Below are 12,849 nucleotides of genomic sequence, written 5' to 3'. Positions count from 1 at the left end.
CAAAAAGATGGATCGTACCGTTATACATTTTGAAAGCATTTTATATAGGAGGTTAGTGCATTCACCCAAGAAAAAAGAAAAAGAAGTCCAATTACCTTATCCTGAGGGTGTTTCAAACCTTCACTCCCCGCTTTCCTAGGAGACTTCTCTAAGCACTAAAGAATGCTACCGTTCTGTGCTTTACTAAGCTTGGTTAGAGGCACTCTCTAGGCCTCCTGTTCGAGCTGCACAAACTTGCAGGAAGAATCATAGGATTCATGGGACCAGACAGAGGGACTCATGCTTCTTGCGCTCACTAGTCCAATTATTAGGGCACTCATAAGGAGAAAGGAGTTGAGTTCTAGTCCTTACTCCCAGGACTTCTTACGCATTTTCCAAGAAATAGTCATTGGATAAAATGCATACATCAGTCCTTAGAACAGGGATTCCTCTGCTAGGATTCCTCTCTCACTGGTGAATGCACCGATCTCTAGGCTATGGAGTTGGAGCACAACAGGGGCTCAGTCTTAATTTCCTTATTAAAACCACATAAGCAAATATGTTATTGACTCATTTATTTTCAGAAACTGGAAGACTGTTATGGGTTTCCTTCCAAATAAAAAGGAATTCATATTCCTTTGTCAGGTGTGGTGTTAAAGCAAAGATCTGTTTAGAAGGAAGATACGACAAATGTGCTGTGGCATAGTATTTCAGGTCAAATGAAAATTTACCATGTTTTAATACTTAAGAACGGAATACAATCCCCTTTCTTTGGAAGAATGCTGGGGCATACATTAAGAAAAAACAAAAACAGACAAACCCTAAATGTTTATTATGTGCTTTACTGAACAAACAACCTCAAAGGATACACAGCCTAAATATATTTCAATATAACCAATGGTAAAATGCAATATAACCAATGGTGTACAAATGAAGGTGGGCACCTAGGATGCAGGGTCAGCAGTGACTTCTGGTTGCTGCAACAATCACAATTGTGCAAAGGACAGGAGCAGCCACTTTTTTTCACCCTCTGAAGTCAGTGCTTGGGGTAGTTGCCCCATTTACTCCACCCTACTTTCACCACTGAACACAATAGAAAAAATTATGCAACATGTTATATGTGAGTGGACATGTTTACGCGTGCAACCCACTGTGCAGTTGGTACTGCACAATCATTTAGTACTTGCTCTAGTAAGTACTAAATGACTGCACAGTAAAGCCAGTACTGTGCAATCCTAGTGGTGCATGAGTTGTTTCTAACCCTATTGCTACTGCACAGTAGTGGGGGTGTCAGAGTTGGTGCTCACTGATGCTACATTGCCATAGTGACAAACTGTGTCACCAAAGCTTGTTGCTGTGGTGATATGGCATCTTGTGTAGACATGCCTGGTGAGTGGAAGTTACCATACTACGGTGTAAATGCAGATGAAGAATCATAGGATATGAAGAAATATGAAGAAATATGGTTCAGCTCATGTTTGAACTGTGGAAGTTCTATTTCCTATTGGGTACAGGCAAAAAATGATAAATAGTCTTGATTATAAATACTTTCATTTTCTGTTTTTGTACTCATGTGAAGTCCTATGGAGTGCTCATGTACAGGCTACAGTGAAGGCCTGAGATTAATCCATTACCACAAAATTGTTTTATTGCCCTGCATTATACTATTTTCTTTACACGCAGCATGAATTGAAGATTGGAACATCAACACACTGATTAATGCATAATAAATGATTATTCTGGGAGTATGTATTTAACTAGTACTGTCACTCTCATGTAGCAACCAATTCATGAGAATTTTAGTGTCATAAGGAGATGATGTCCATGTGATCAATTTACTGTGCTCAAAACGGGCATCCTCAAGGACACTATGCTGTTCTGGGAAACTGGGTATGTCTACATGAAATGTTTACTGTGCAGCTGACTAGTTAACTGCACAGGAAACATCTCAGTCCCCTATTAGGACACAAAAACTGAATAAACTCCGCAGTAGGGAGCAAGTAAATACAAGTCCTACCCTGCTGCGGAGTTCTTGTGCACAGTAGCACACATGTAGATGCCAAGCCAGCTGGCTGGGGCATGATTGTGCTTCAGTGCGGGGGCTACCTGCTGGCTAGCCCCACAGGGAAGCACCCTTGTGCTCCAGCCAGCCTATCCACAGCACACTGAGATCAGTCAGAGCAGCCCCAGGCTGTGAAGCTGACCCCCTGCCAACTGGGACTGCTGCAACCTGGCTCAATGCGCTGTGGTCCAGGCGCACATACAAATCATGCACTTGGAAGCTTCGCAGGAGCAATAAACTGAAGAGCGATAAACTCTACAGTTTATTGCTGTGTGTTAATGGCACATGTAGACATGCTCAGTATCCCCTAAGATTGATATTGTTGCCATGGTTGGGTTTCTTAGGAAACTGTTTTTCTTGGGAAAACTGGTAAGGTAACTCATCAGTGATAACTACTGGAAGCCCAGTTTAAGCACTGTATGGCCACAACTGCTGCTTCTAGTTTCAGGTGCAGCCTACTTGGAAAAGCACAGTATGCCTTAGGATCTTATGTTGGAGCACAGTAAATCTGCCAAAGACACATTATCTCACAATGTTTACTGTTCAGATATGGCCCGGAAGTTGTAACAGTACTTTCAAAATCACACATGCTAAAGACAAACATTAGCAAAGTAAAAAACATTTATTTTCTCACCTATACATTGTGGTACCTCCTGACTCCAATCACCAGTAGCTGAGCAATATATTTCTCTATCTCCCTTAAGTTTATAGTCTTCATTACATTCAAATCGTATGGCTTGTCCAAAGGAAAATTCTTGGTCCGTCTCATATGAACCAGACATGACAATTCTTCCATGTTCTGGAGCTGTTATTGGCAGACACTTTATCACTGTAAAAATAAAGCTATATTTGAAACTGAATCTGGATTGTAAAACAAAACAGTTAGCAGAAAATAATTAAGCATTAATTATAGAGAAAAATGCAGAATTACTTTTAATGGACGTCAAATTGACAGCAAGTTTAAATTTGTCATGTACTCAGATATCACTGTTATCTGAGCAACATGTTACCTTAAACTAGCAAACAGGCACAAGAGAATATTGTATGCAGAGGGTGTGTCAACAGGAGATGTTTGCTGCAGTTGCCTAATTAGCTCCACAGTAAATGTCTCAGCATCTATACATGTAGTGCTATTAGGATGCAGTAAACACATTCACTCTGCCATAGGTTAGTACTTGTTAATACTCGTACTGTCCTATGGCAGAATGTTTTACTTCTCATCAATGCATGTGTAGATACTGCTGGGGCTGGCTGGTACACAAAGGTCCACATGCATATCCTAGCCAGTCCCTCAACAGCATGTTGAGATGGGGTTGAGCATCCCCAGGTTGGCAGGCTGATCCCCTGGGTTCCCTGCCCACTGGGGCTGCTACAACCCAGCTCAACATGCTGGAGTCCCAGGTGCATGTGTAAATGTGGTTCCTGGGAGCAATAAACTCCAGAGCAATATGTGTTGGATTTTTTTGCTGCCGTTAATTTCACATGTAGATGCACACAGAGTATCTTGACTTTGCTGCAATCTGCAGGTTGTCAACCAAGGACCCACCTAGAACTTCTATGACTATTGATGTGGGCAATTAATACACTGATCTTTCATAGTCATAGGTTCTACTCTTGATGTAGCCAAGGCTGAACTTGACTCATCTGGAGAATATTAGACAACTGCAGTGGCCTAGACTATGCCAACCATTTCACATAGATTTATGTATTATTTTGAATAAGCCAATCTAACTAAATTTCCTACAGCAGACATGATCAGTTTTATAGCTTTCATTTCCCATTTTTCATTTCCACACACACACACACACACACACACATATAATTACAACCCCTCCCCCCCAACAAACATGTATCTGGGTCCATGAAGGCAGTTCCCAGGGATAACTGTTCTTCTGGTGTGGTTCAGTACCCACCAAGGTGTTGGGGCCTAAAGCGTACTTCATGGAAATGAGAGGCTCCTCCCTAGCTTGCTTCTGTGGCCATATGGCTGAGGGCAGACTAACCTTGGGTGCATCTGAACCCCAAGACTCCAGGCTTGGGCCTGCATGTAGGATGCCTGTCAAAAGACTTTGGAAATATCTGAAGCCCCTGGTGGGGGTAGAGTATGTTTGCTGGTTGTAGGACCACTTATGGTTCTGGACTGACTCACGGATTTGGATTTATTTGGATTGGAACACAAAATTTCTTTTAAAAAAAATTGCTTAGCATAGGTCATGTGTTTTTACAGGCATTCTTAGTGTGGGTTGCAGTCAATTAACTTCATAGCTGGTTTCCATTATTGAACATATGCTGCTTCTGGTAGTAGGTTAATGATAGATGATATGTTTAATGAATATTGCTTGTATGCATATACAAGACAAAGGGCTTTTCCCCCCCATGCTGATTGGATGAAAAAAAATGTGTTTTATATTCAGATAAAAACTGTAATTAATTGGGAGCAAACTCCACCATTAGATACTTACATAGGTCAGCATGCATATTTCTGAGGATATGGCTTTATTTAAGTCTTGCTCTTCTCTGACAATTTTCTCCAGTTTATCTATTCTATGCTCTTTACCTGATCTTGGATCCAGTTATAAGCTCTTTACTTGATAAATAAAACATCATGTATAACTAGGACATTTTAATACACTCTAGATATTAAGCCTTAAGATTAGGCGTTGCCATACTCTGGAGCCTAAAACTATCCTCAGCCTTGAAGTAGTCACTGGGGTGCAGCTTCAGAATGCTTAAAGCATCTCAGGAGAGCTGTAGAGGTACAAATGAGAGCTTCTTTTTACACTAGTGCCAAAAGCCATCCACAGTTGACCAGATGTGAATGGATACCTGGTCAGGCTGGCTGAGGAGGAAAAAGTGACCGGATGTGATGCTAGCTATGCTTTTCCTCTGTGGTGTTACTTCAGAAACAGTGCATCTTAACGACATTAAGCCAATAAGCCAGACTCAGGTGGACCTTTGACTATAGGATACATAGGGACAGTTAAGGTGCTAAGAATGAAAATCACTAATGCCAAATGGCTGAACAGGAAACTGCCCATACCAGTCAGTAAGAATTGATGAGAACAGGATTGGAATTCAAGCTTTACCCATCAGAGGAAGTCAGGCACTTCTCTTCATCTCTTGGGGTGCTCTTATAGGCTATCTTAAAAAACATTTTAAAGCTGTGGAATGTCATGCTGTCATAAAGTTAAAACAGTTTCAGAGCAATCAGAGGTTAAGGGAATAGTTCCCAAGCTTTGTGTCGTGACCCCATTTGCAGTTGCAATGATAAAAAAATGAGGTCACAGAGTGGATGGGCAGTACAACAGATGTGGGTTGCAGGCTCAAGGCTTTCCACCCTGCTGCCCTCCCCCTTGGGCTTCTGTGGGAAAGCAGGGCAGGGAGGCTCAGTACCACTGCTGGGAACCCCACACCAGCTGCACCGCCATGTACAACTCCATGCCACCACTGCTGCTGCTGTCGGGCAGGCAGTGGATGCCTAGCCATGGCAGTGCAGCTGGTGTGGGGCCCCTGGAAGTGGCACTGAGCCTCCCCACCCTCCCATGACCGGTCCTGCCCATTGGGCTGTGGAGGCCATGGGGTGGAGGGCAGCAGGAAGCATTCACCCCCTCTCAAGGGCTCCACTCTGCCCCTGCCACATATGTGGGGGAGGCAGCAGGGTGAGGGGAGCTGGGCTCTGTGCTTCACTCCAGCCACAGCAACTGCCACCTCCCACAGGCAGTAGCTAGTGGATCAGAGCTGGGGCACAGTGAGCATCCTGCATGGGTTGAGTAAGTGCTGACAGAACCATTTCAAATGAAATGATTCAATGCAAATGAATACCATGGGGGAGGAGAAGTTGATCCAGAGTGCAGTGGTTCACAGCTATGGGGAGAAGCAGGTGTGTGGGGAGAAAGATGGTTGCCCAACACTAAATGCCAATTCCCTGTGCTTGTTAGTAGTTAATTGGCTTTTTAACTGATCCCCTTGTACAAGCCAGTTGAATGCACAGGGGTGCTAGAGCAAGCCCCAAACTACTAAGGTGCACTGGGGCACTAGGACTAGTCAGGAGTCCCACATCTTTGGAGCAGGAGCAGGTGTTGGCTTGGGGCCAGAGCCATCCCCTGGGTGGTAGAGTTCAGGGAGGTTGAAAGTTTGCCCATGGAGCAAAGGAGTATGAAGGGTGAGGAATGGTGCATCCTGGGATGCTGGAGGAATCAAATACAGCATTTTATCTCCCTGGAGCAAACTAATAATACCTTGGAATGACCTGGGCAAAACAGATCAGAAATAACCTTCTTTTAAATTGTCAGATCTTTAAAATGTTTACAGGGTTTTTAGCATGGTTAACATGCTTTAATGGATGAGTACTACCATTTTAAGTGTTTTTATGATGGTTTAAAGGTAACCTGTAACACCACCCTTATTCTGAGTCATGAAGCCTCAGTCCATTTTCAAGAGTATCCAAACAGACCTCTGTACTACTATAATTAAATATGTGGTTACAGTGCTTTCCTGATAGGTGTGGAACCTGTTTTTTAAGTACTCAATTATATTTGGGGCAGAGATCTGGAGACAGGTCTCCCATTTCTCACAAGAGGGCCCTAACCACCAAATACTGGAGATCCTGAGCTGGGTTTCTCTCAGTCTCTCCTATTAAAGTTGTGCCACCCTGTAGCAATTAACTATTAATTGGAACTGGGGCTTGAAGGCGACCCTCCAATTTTCTAGCCCTTCCCACCCAAAAATACATTACATATCAGACTGTTGGGATTACAGATTACCAGAAACACCTAGTTCTGGGTTGCTTTGATAACTCGCCTTTCAGTAGGACTCCACTGGGCATCTGTAGGGTCAGGTCAGAGCTTATCGGGGATTTGGAGGATTTTACCCATGCCTGAATGATAGACTTGCATCCCTAATTTCCTCTCCTGTCGACTTCTTGATGTTAACAAAAATGAGTAATATTTTCTCTTATTGCCTTAAGTCATAGTAACATTACAATGCATTATGGAGTCTTGTGATTTTTTTCTATTGAAGAATAGCTATCATATCAGCATTATAACTTTAAAGAGACAAATTAAGAAAAATTATCAAGTGGGATGGCTTTAAGTTAATGTGGTTTAAAATATGTTGGCTGCAAAATATGTCACCTCCTCCTTTGTAACTGGTCACAAGTTCATCCCCTGGTAAGCATGAGGTAACTTACTTTTCAGTGGTCACTTCTACACATGCAATTATGGCACATGAATAAACTGTGGAGCATATTTTTCTGGAGTGTATTGCTCCCAGGCACACTATTTGAATGTGCACCCAAGAGCAATTATCTCTGGAGCAATAAGCTCCTCACTTTATTCATACTCAGCATGTGGAGCCAGGTTAGAGCAGCCCCAGCTGTCAGGGGACTGGCAGGTAGAGGAAAAAAAATCAGTCTGCCAGCCCAGGGCTGTTCCCCCTGGCTCAATGTGCTGCAGAGGGGCTGGCTGGGGCATGAAGGAGCTTCAGTATCGGGGCCAGCAGCCATCCCCCACACTGAATCACCCTTATGTCCCAGCCAGCCCCTTCAGCATCTACACGTATGGTGCTGCAGAGTTTTTTACTTCGCATCAGGATAGTTCTTGTTAATACTCTAGGCTAATAGGGGTACATGTGTAGATGATGAAACTGTGCAGCTAATTGTTCACCTGCACAGTAAATTCGTTGTGTAGCTGTGCCCAGTAACAGTGGAATAAACTACTTCATATTTACTACAGAATAGAAGCCTGCAGTCAGGCAGGCAGGTAGCTGCCGTAGAGTAGCTATCATGCTCTAAATCCATGCCGTCTTACCTTGTTTTACCCTTTTAATACAGACCCTAAGAACAACATTAAGGGATTATATCATCCTAGATCTTGTTGAATAGTATCTTACACCATGAGTATTCATACTGAAACTAGAGAGACTGCATATTAAGTAAGGTACAACTCCAATGTAAGTAAAGGCATCTGTTTGTTCCAAAACAGTTTCTGGAAGACCAGCTACTAGTCAGCTTGACAAAGGATTAAGTATTGCACTCCACTTACCTTCACAGTGAGGCAAATCGTTGCTCCACCCATCTGCCAGACACTCACGGACATGTCTTTGACTTAGCATCCGGTACCTCAACAAATGAAAGAAAGCAGAGTGAATAATTCTAAAACACAGTAGAATAATTATGTTGTTATCACCCAAACAGTATAAGTAATTTCCTTCTGCTCTAATACAGATTAACCCAAAATGTACTTCTAAAAAAGAAATTATTCTTTTTCCCAGCTTCTTCTCAGTTTTTGTTAATCTTCTTATTCATCATGGCATCTAGGAGAGGTACTAGTACAACCTCATTGGGTGTGTATAGTCTTTTGCTGCACCTGGTCTACATTCATGTGGCTTACTTAAGCCATGTGAATATAGACTGGAAGCAGCATGTACAGGCACTCACCAGTCCCAGGAGCCACACAGGGAAACCAGAATAAGTAACTCAGGGTACAGTGGGTGTGACTGGGGGAATGCTAGTGAGTCTGCATGGGGGGTTGGCTGGTCCAGGGTAGGGGGGTTGATGGGACATTAGTGGGGTGGTGAATTTGGAGGGGAGGTTGGTTGTTCCATCTGCAGGAATAGTCCATCCAGCGGAGGGGGAATGGTAGACTTCAAAATAACCTACTCAGTGCTGGGGGGGTGGAGGGCACATAGGAAGAACATAGCACAGGTCTGGGGCAAGAACTTGGGTTTTCCCTGCACTAGAGCTGTGCTCCAAACATTTACAGGTGTTTGACAGAGTGGTTTAACCCATTCCCACTATAAAAGTTAGTTCACTTCCTCAGGTAAACTAATTTAGATTAGGCCCACAATTTTTTTTTGCCCAATTTAACTCCCCAAAATGTCTGCACAGATGGGCATTTAGTTTAATTTAACTCTAGTTATGTCAACCTAAATATAGCACCTGTGCATATCCATTGATAGAGGCCTGCTAGCTCCAGGCTTAGTAAACTGAGTAAAAATAAACAATGAACAGAATTACAGAATCTCTTAAAAAGCTCTTATTTGAAAAATTTCTCTCTGATATTCTTGTATAACATAAATAATGGGCTGTGGGTCAGAGGACTAATATGCTGACCTTTGAAATATTAAGTAGCAGAGTGACCCAATGACTTTTCCAGCAGCATTTCATTAATGTAGAAAGTGGTTCTGATCAGATATGATGAAGGATGGTTTGCACTTGAAAGCTTGTTTAACTCTATCCTAAGTACACAGTTGATCTAATAAAAAATACATATATCACCCAAAGAAATCCTTGCCTGTTTGCATTAGTGTTGAAACAAATAATTCCAGAATGCAATGATTGCATTGCAAATGATTTTTCTGGTTTACTAACTCAAGATTCATCACTGAATACACAAACATCTAGTTCTCTATCATAAACCTCCATATTAAATAAGTCAGCTGTAGTCCATTTAGTTTCAGGCAAATTAAATGCGGTCCTCTTCTGAACAAAATTTGGTTGTCCCTGAGTGCATCTACATGAGATGCTAGAAGCTCACTAGACCAATTCTACCGCATATTAGCACAGCACAGGGAAAGCTGCACTAATGCACAGTAAAATTAGTCTACTGCACGTTAGCGTCATGCAAAAGACCTGTGCTGATACTACTGCACAGTAGCACCAATTATAGTGCAGTTAGTACCTGTTATTACAGGTAGTAAACTTAATGTGCCACAATTATAGCAGATTAATGCAGTGTAGATGTGCCCCCTGATGGACAAATATAAAACAACATGACAGGGAGAGTAGTGTTGAAGCCTTTATGGAGCGCTAATATCTTTTTTTAATTAAGTGGATTCACTTTCAACTTTGCTTTTCATAACTATACAAAATATTAAAATAATGTAATCTGATTTCTACAATGAGAAGGCTTAACTAGACACTTATTCTACTTAAGTTTTACAGTCTATGTTATACTAATTTCATACTGAATATTTAAGAAAACTCACCCATCATTACATTTGTACTCAACACGAGCACCAAATACAAATTCATTTCCTTCTGTAAGGTCAAAGGAGCCAAACGGAATATCTCCAGGATGGCCACAGGGCTTGTCTGGAAAAAAATTTGGAAACATAGTACAGTAGTACTTAACTTTTATCTAGCAATGCGAAGGGTGGTGTTTTCACTGTCTGACAGAAACTGTATCTATGTAATGTAGGATATTTTGAGAAGTTTTCAGTATTCACAAAGTATTTTTGAAAAATGCCACCATTATAGACATAGAATGCTTTCCGGCCTTAAAAAATTGCCAATGATTTAAACTTAGCATGCTCCCACACCAACCCCAGCTCCTACTCAGAAGAGGCATTGCATTAGTGGGACCCAGCTTGCCCAACATTTGTATAGGTCAGGAACTTCAGTGGGGGGGTTTTTGCCACTTTTATTTAATAGCTGATTGCATTAGCTACTAGATAAAAGCACCAAAAAGCACCGTGAAGTGCTGAAGCTATACAGACACTGAAGAGCCAGGTAGAAGTCATGAGCTGCTTCTACCAGTAAAGTACTTTTTTGTTTTTTTTAAAACTTCTGTAAGCAGCCATAGTAATTTAAATGACCAATTTTAAGCATGATTTCAATCAGCAAATCTCAATTTAAATAATTAATTTGAATAAATTACACTTAAAACTTTTAATTATCATATAGACAAATTAATTCTTATTGGTTAGAAATCAATAAAGCAGGCTGAAAAATAGGGCCTTTATGATAAATGGCACTTTTTTGCTAACCAAGGGAACACAGTCATTCTATGTATACTTATTTAAGCTTGATGTCAACAACCTAGGGCCTGCAAAGAGGTCTGATGAGTTCGAGCCAGCATGGAGCATCAATGTCATGGAGATGCACCATGCTGCCCATCTTCTCTGCGTCTGCAGCATCTGAGCTTCCCTTCCTGCAGAGGGGCTGGAAATCTGGCAGCTGGCTGCTAACAGTGGGGGGAAAGGGTAAAAGACTTTTGGTCTGCAGTAACAGCTGGATCACAAGCCCCTGCCCATACAGGCAAAAGGATGCCAACTTCTCAGTTAAGTAATTCTAGAACTGACCACTTCCTCTGATTCTTGGTTTCTCATTTTTAATGTTTAGAAAATAGTATATGATGAATTTCTCTTTTACTAGTGTTTTATTATTATTCACTTTTTAGAAGTGATTTTCTTTATTTGGATTGGTGCAACCCCAAATGGGAGCATCATTCAGATTTTACACCATCTTGAAGAGGATAGTAGGGGAGTAAGAAGTATACTATAGACAACAGTTAGGATAAGTCAGAACACAGACTGTTCCAAGCAAATAGCATGAGCAATAACCGGCAGCTGAGCAAGGACAAAATATATAAGTGTGTCTACACAAATACCAGAAGGCTAAAAAATAAGATGGGTAAACTTATTAAATACATTTTATAGATTTCATAGACATTAGGGCTGGAAGGGACCTTGGAAGATCATTGAGTCCAGCCCCCTACCCCAGGGGCAGGAAGTCAGCTGGGGTCACAGGATCCCAGAAAGATAAATGTCCAATTGACTCTTGAAGGAATCCAGAGTAGGTGCTGTCATGACCCAAAGGTCTGATTTTTTTGTGTGTGCGCTTCGGCACTAAGAATTATCCCCGTGGGTTTATAGCTTCATTGCACGATGGAGTTCTGCTGCGCAGAGAACCTGCGTGCAAAGGAGAGTTCCCGCCACTTTGCAGTTGTCTTTGCAGGGTGCATTTTCTTTGCAACACAGAAATGCACGGTGCAAAGAGTTCTCGCTCATCGTATGCAAATTCGTGCCCCGCAATTGGCTAGTGCTAAATTATTCACACGTGGCGGCTAGCGATTGGCCTGCTAGCCGTATAAGAGGCTTGAGCAGTTTCCGCCCAAGCGGAAGAGGACTCCACATCCATCTCGTGGGGACTCTGGGTGTGCGTGGCAGGGTAATAGAAACCCTGTGTGTTGCTCAGAGGAGTTTGGCAGCCTGATCCACCGCCCACCTCTTCCCGTCTTCGAACGGAACCTTCTATAAGACGTATCGACGAGTTTTATGCGCGCTTGTCCTGTACATCCGGAGTTCTGTCTGCGTGGAGCCTAGCAAACTCCATGTGATTGTTCGAGTTCTGTCTACGTGGAGCCTTGCAACCTCCACGTGTGTTCGTGTTTTCTGTTGTAACCGCAACTCAAGCAAGTCTTTAGCCTGCACTGCAACCATCTCGGTGTAAGTAAACAATCTTAAAATCAACCGTTACGTGTCTGTGCCTAATTCCAGCTCGGCGCCCGCCCTCTCCGACCCGGCCTGCCCGGGCTGCCGGCCACAGCCCGTGTGCAGAGCGACGAAAAGGGCCCGGGGTCTGACCCCGCCCGCACAGGTGCTTGCACCACCTTTGGCGGCAGTCTGTTGCAGGCCTTGGGGGCTTGGACAGTAAAGAAATGCTTCCTTATGTCCAGCCTGAAATGGTTTTGGAGAAGTTTGTGACCGTTTGACCTTGTCATCCCATGGGGTGCTCTGATGAACAAGTGTTCCCTCAGATCCTGATGTATATCCCTTATATACTTATAGGTAGCCACCAGGTGCCCTCGAGACTGTACTTTTCCAGGCTGAAGAGTCCCATAGATCTCAGCCTCTCATCATAAGGCCTGTTTTCCTGCCCTCTGGTCATGCACATGGCTCTCCTCTGGACTTCCTCAAGTTTCTCCACATCCTTTTTAAATTGTGGAGCCTAGAATTGAATACAGTATTCCAGCTGCAACCTCACCAAGGCTGAGTACAGTGGGAGGATGACATCCTGGGATTTCCTG

The 12,849-nt window shown here is 42.8% G+C and overlaps 1 protein-coding gene across 2 annotated transcripts in view; it reads right to left on the bottom strand.

Moving 5' to 3' along the window:
- Nucleotides 1-12,849, bottom strand: part of CFH (complement factor H) — a 104,185-nt gene that overhangs the window by 70,842 nt on the left and 20,494 nt on the right. For both annotated transcript variants that reach the window (XM_059728416.1, XM_059728417.1), the window contains exons 3-5: nt 10,028-10,133; nt 8,083-8,159; nt 2,676-2,870 (exon numbers count right to left, since the gene is read on the bottom strand). In XM_059728416.1, the coding sequence (XP_059584399.1) occupies nt 2,676-2,870; nt 8,083-8,159; nt 10,028-10,133 (378 nt within the window). The remainder of the gene's footprint in view (nt 1-2,675; nt 2,871-8,082; nt 8,160-10,027; nt 10,134-12,849) is intronic.

The sequence above is a fragment of the Alligator mississippiensis genome, chromosome 5 (assembly GCF_030867095.1).
Source record: "Alligator mississippiensis isolate rAllMis1 chromosome 5, rAllMis1, whole genome shotgun sequence".
NCBI lineage: Eukaryota > Metazoa > Chordata > Crocodylia > Alligatoridae > Alligator > Alligator mississippiensis.
Note: the sequence above shows the minus strand (reverse complement) of the source record. Positions and strands in the feature narration are given on the sequence as shown.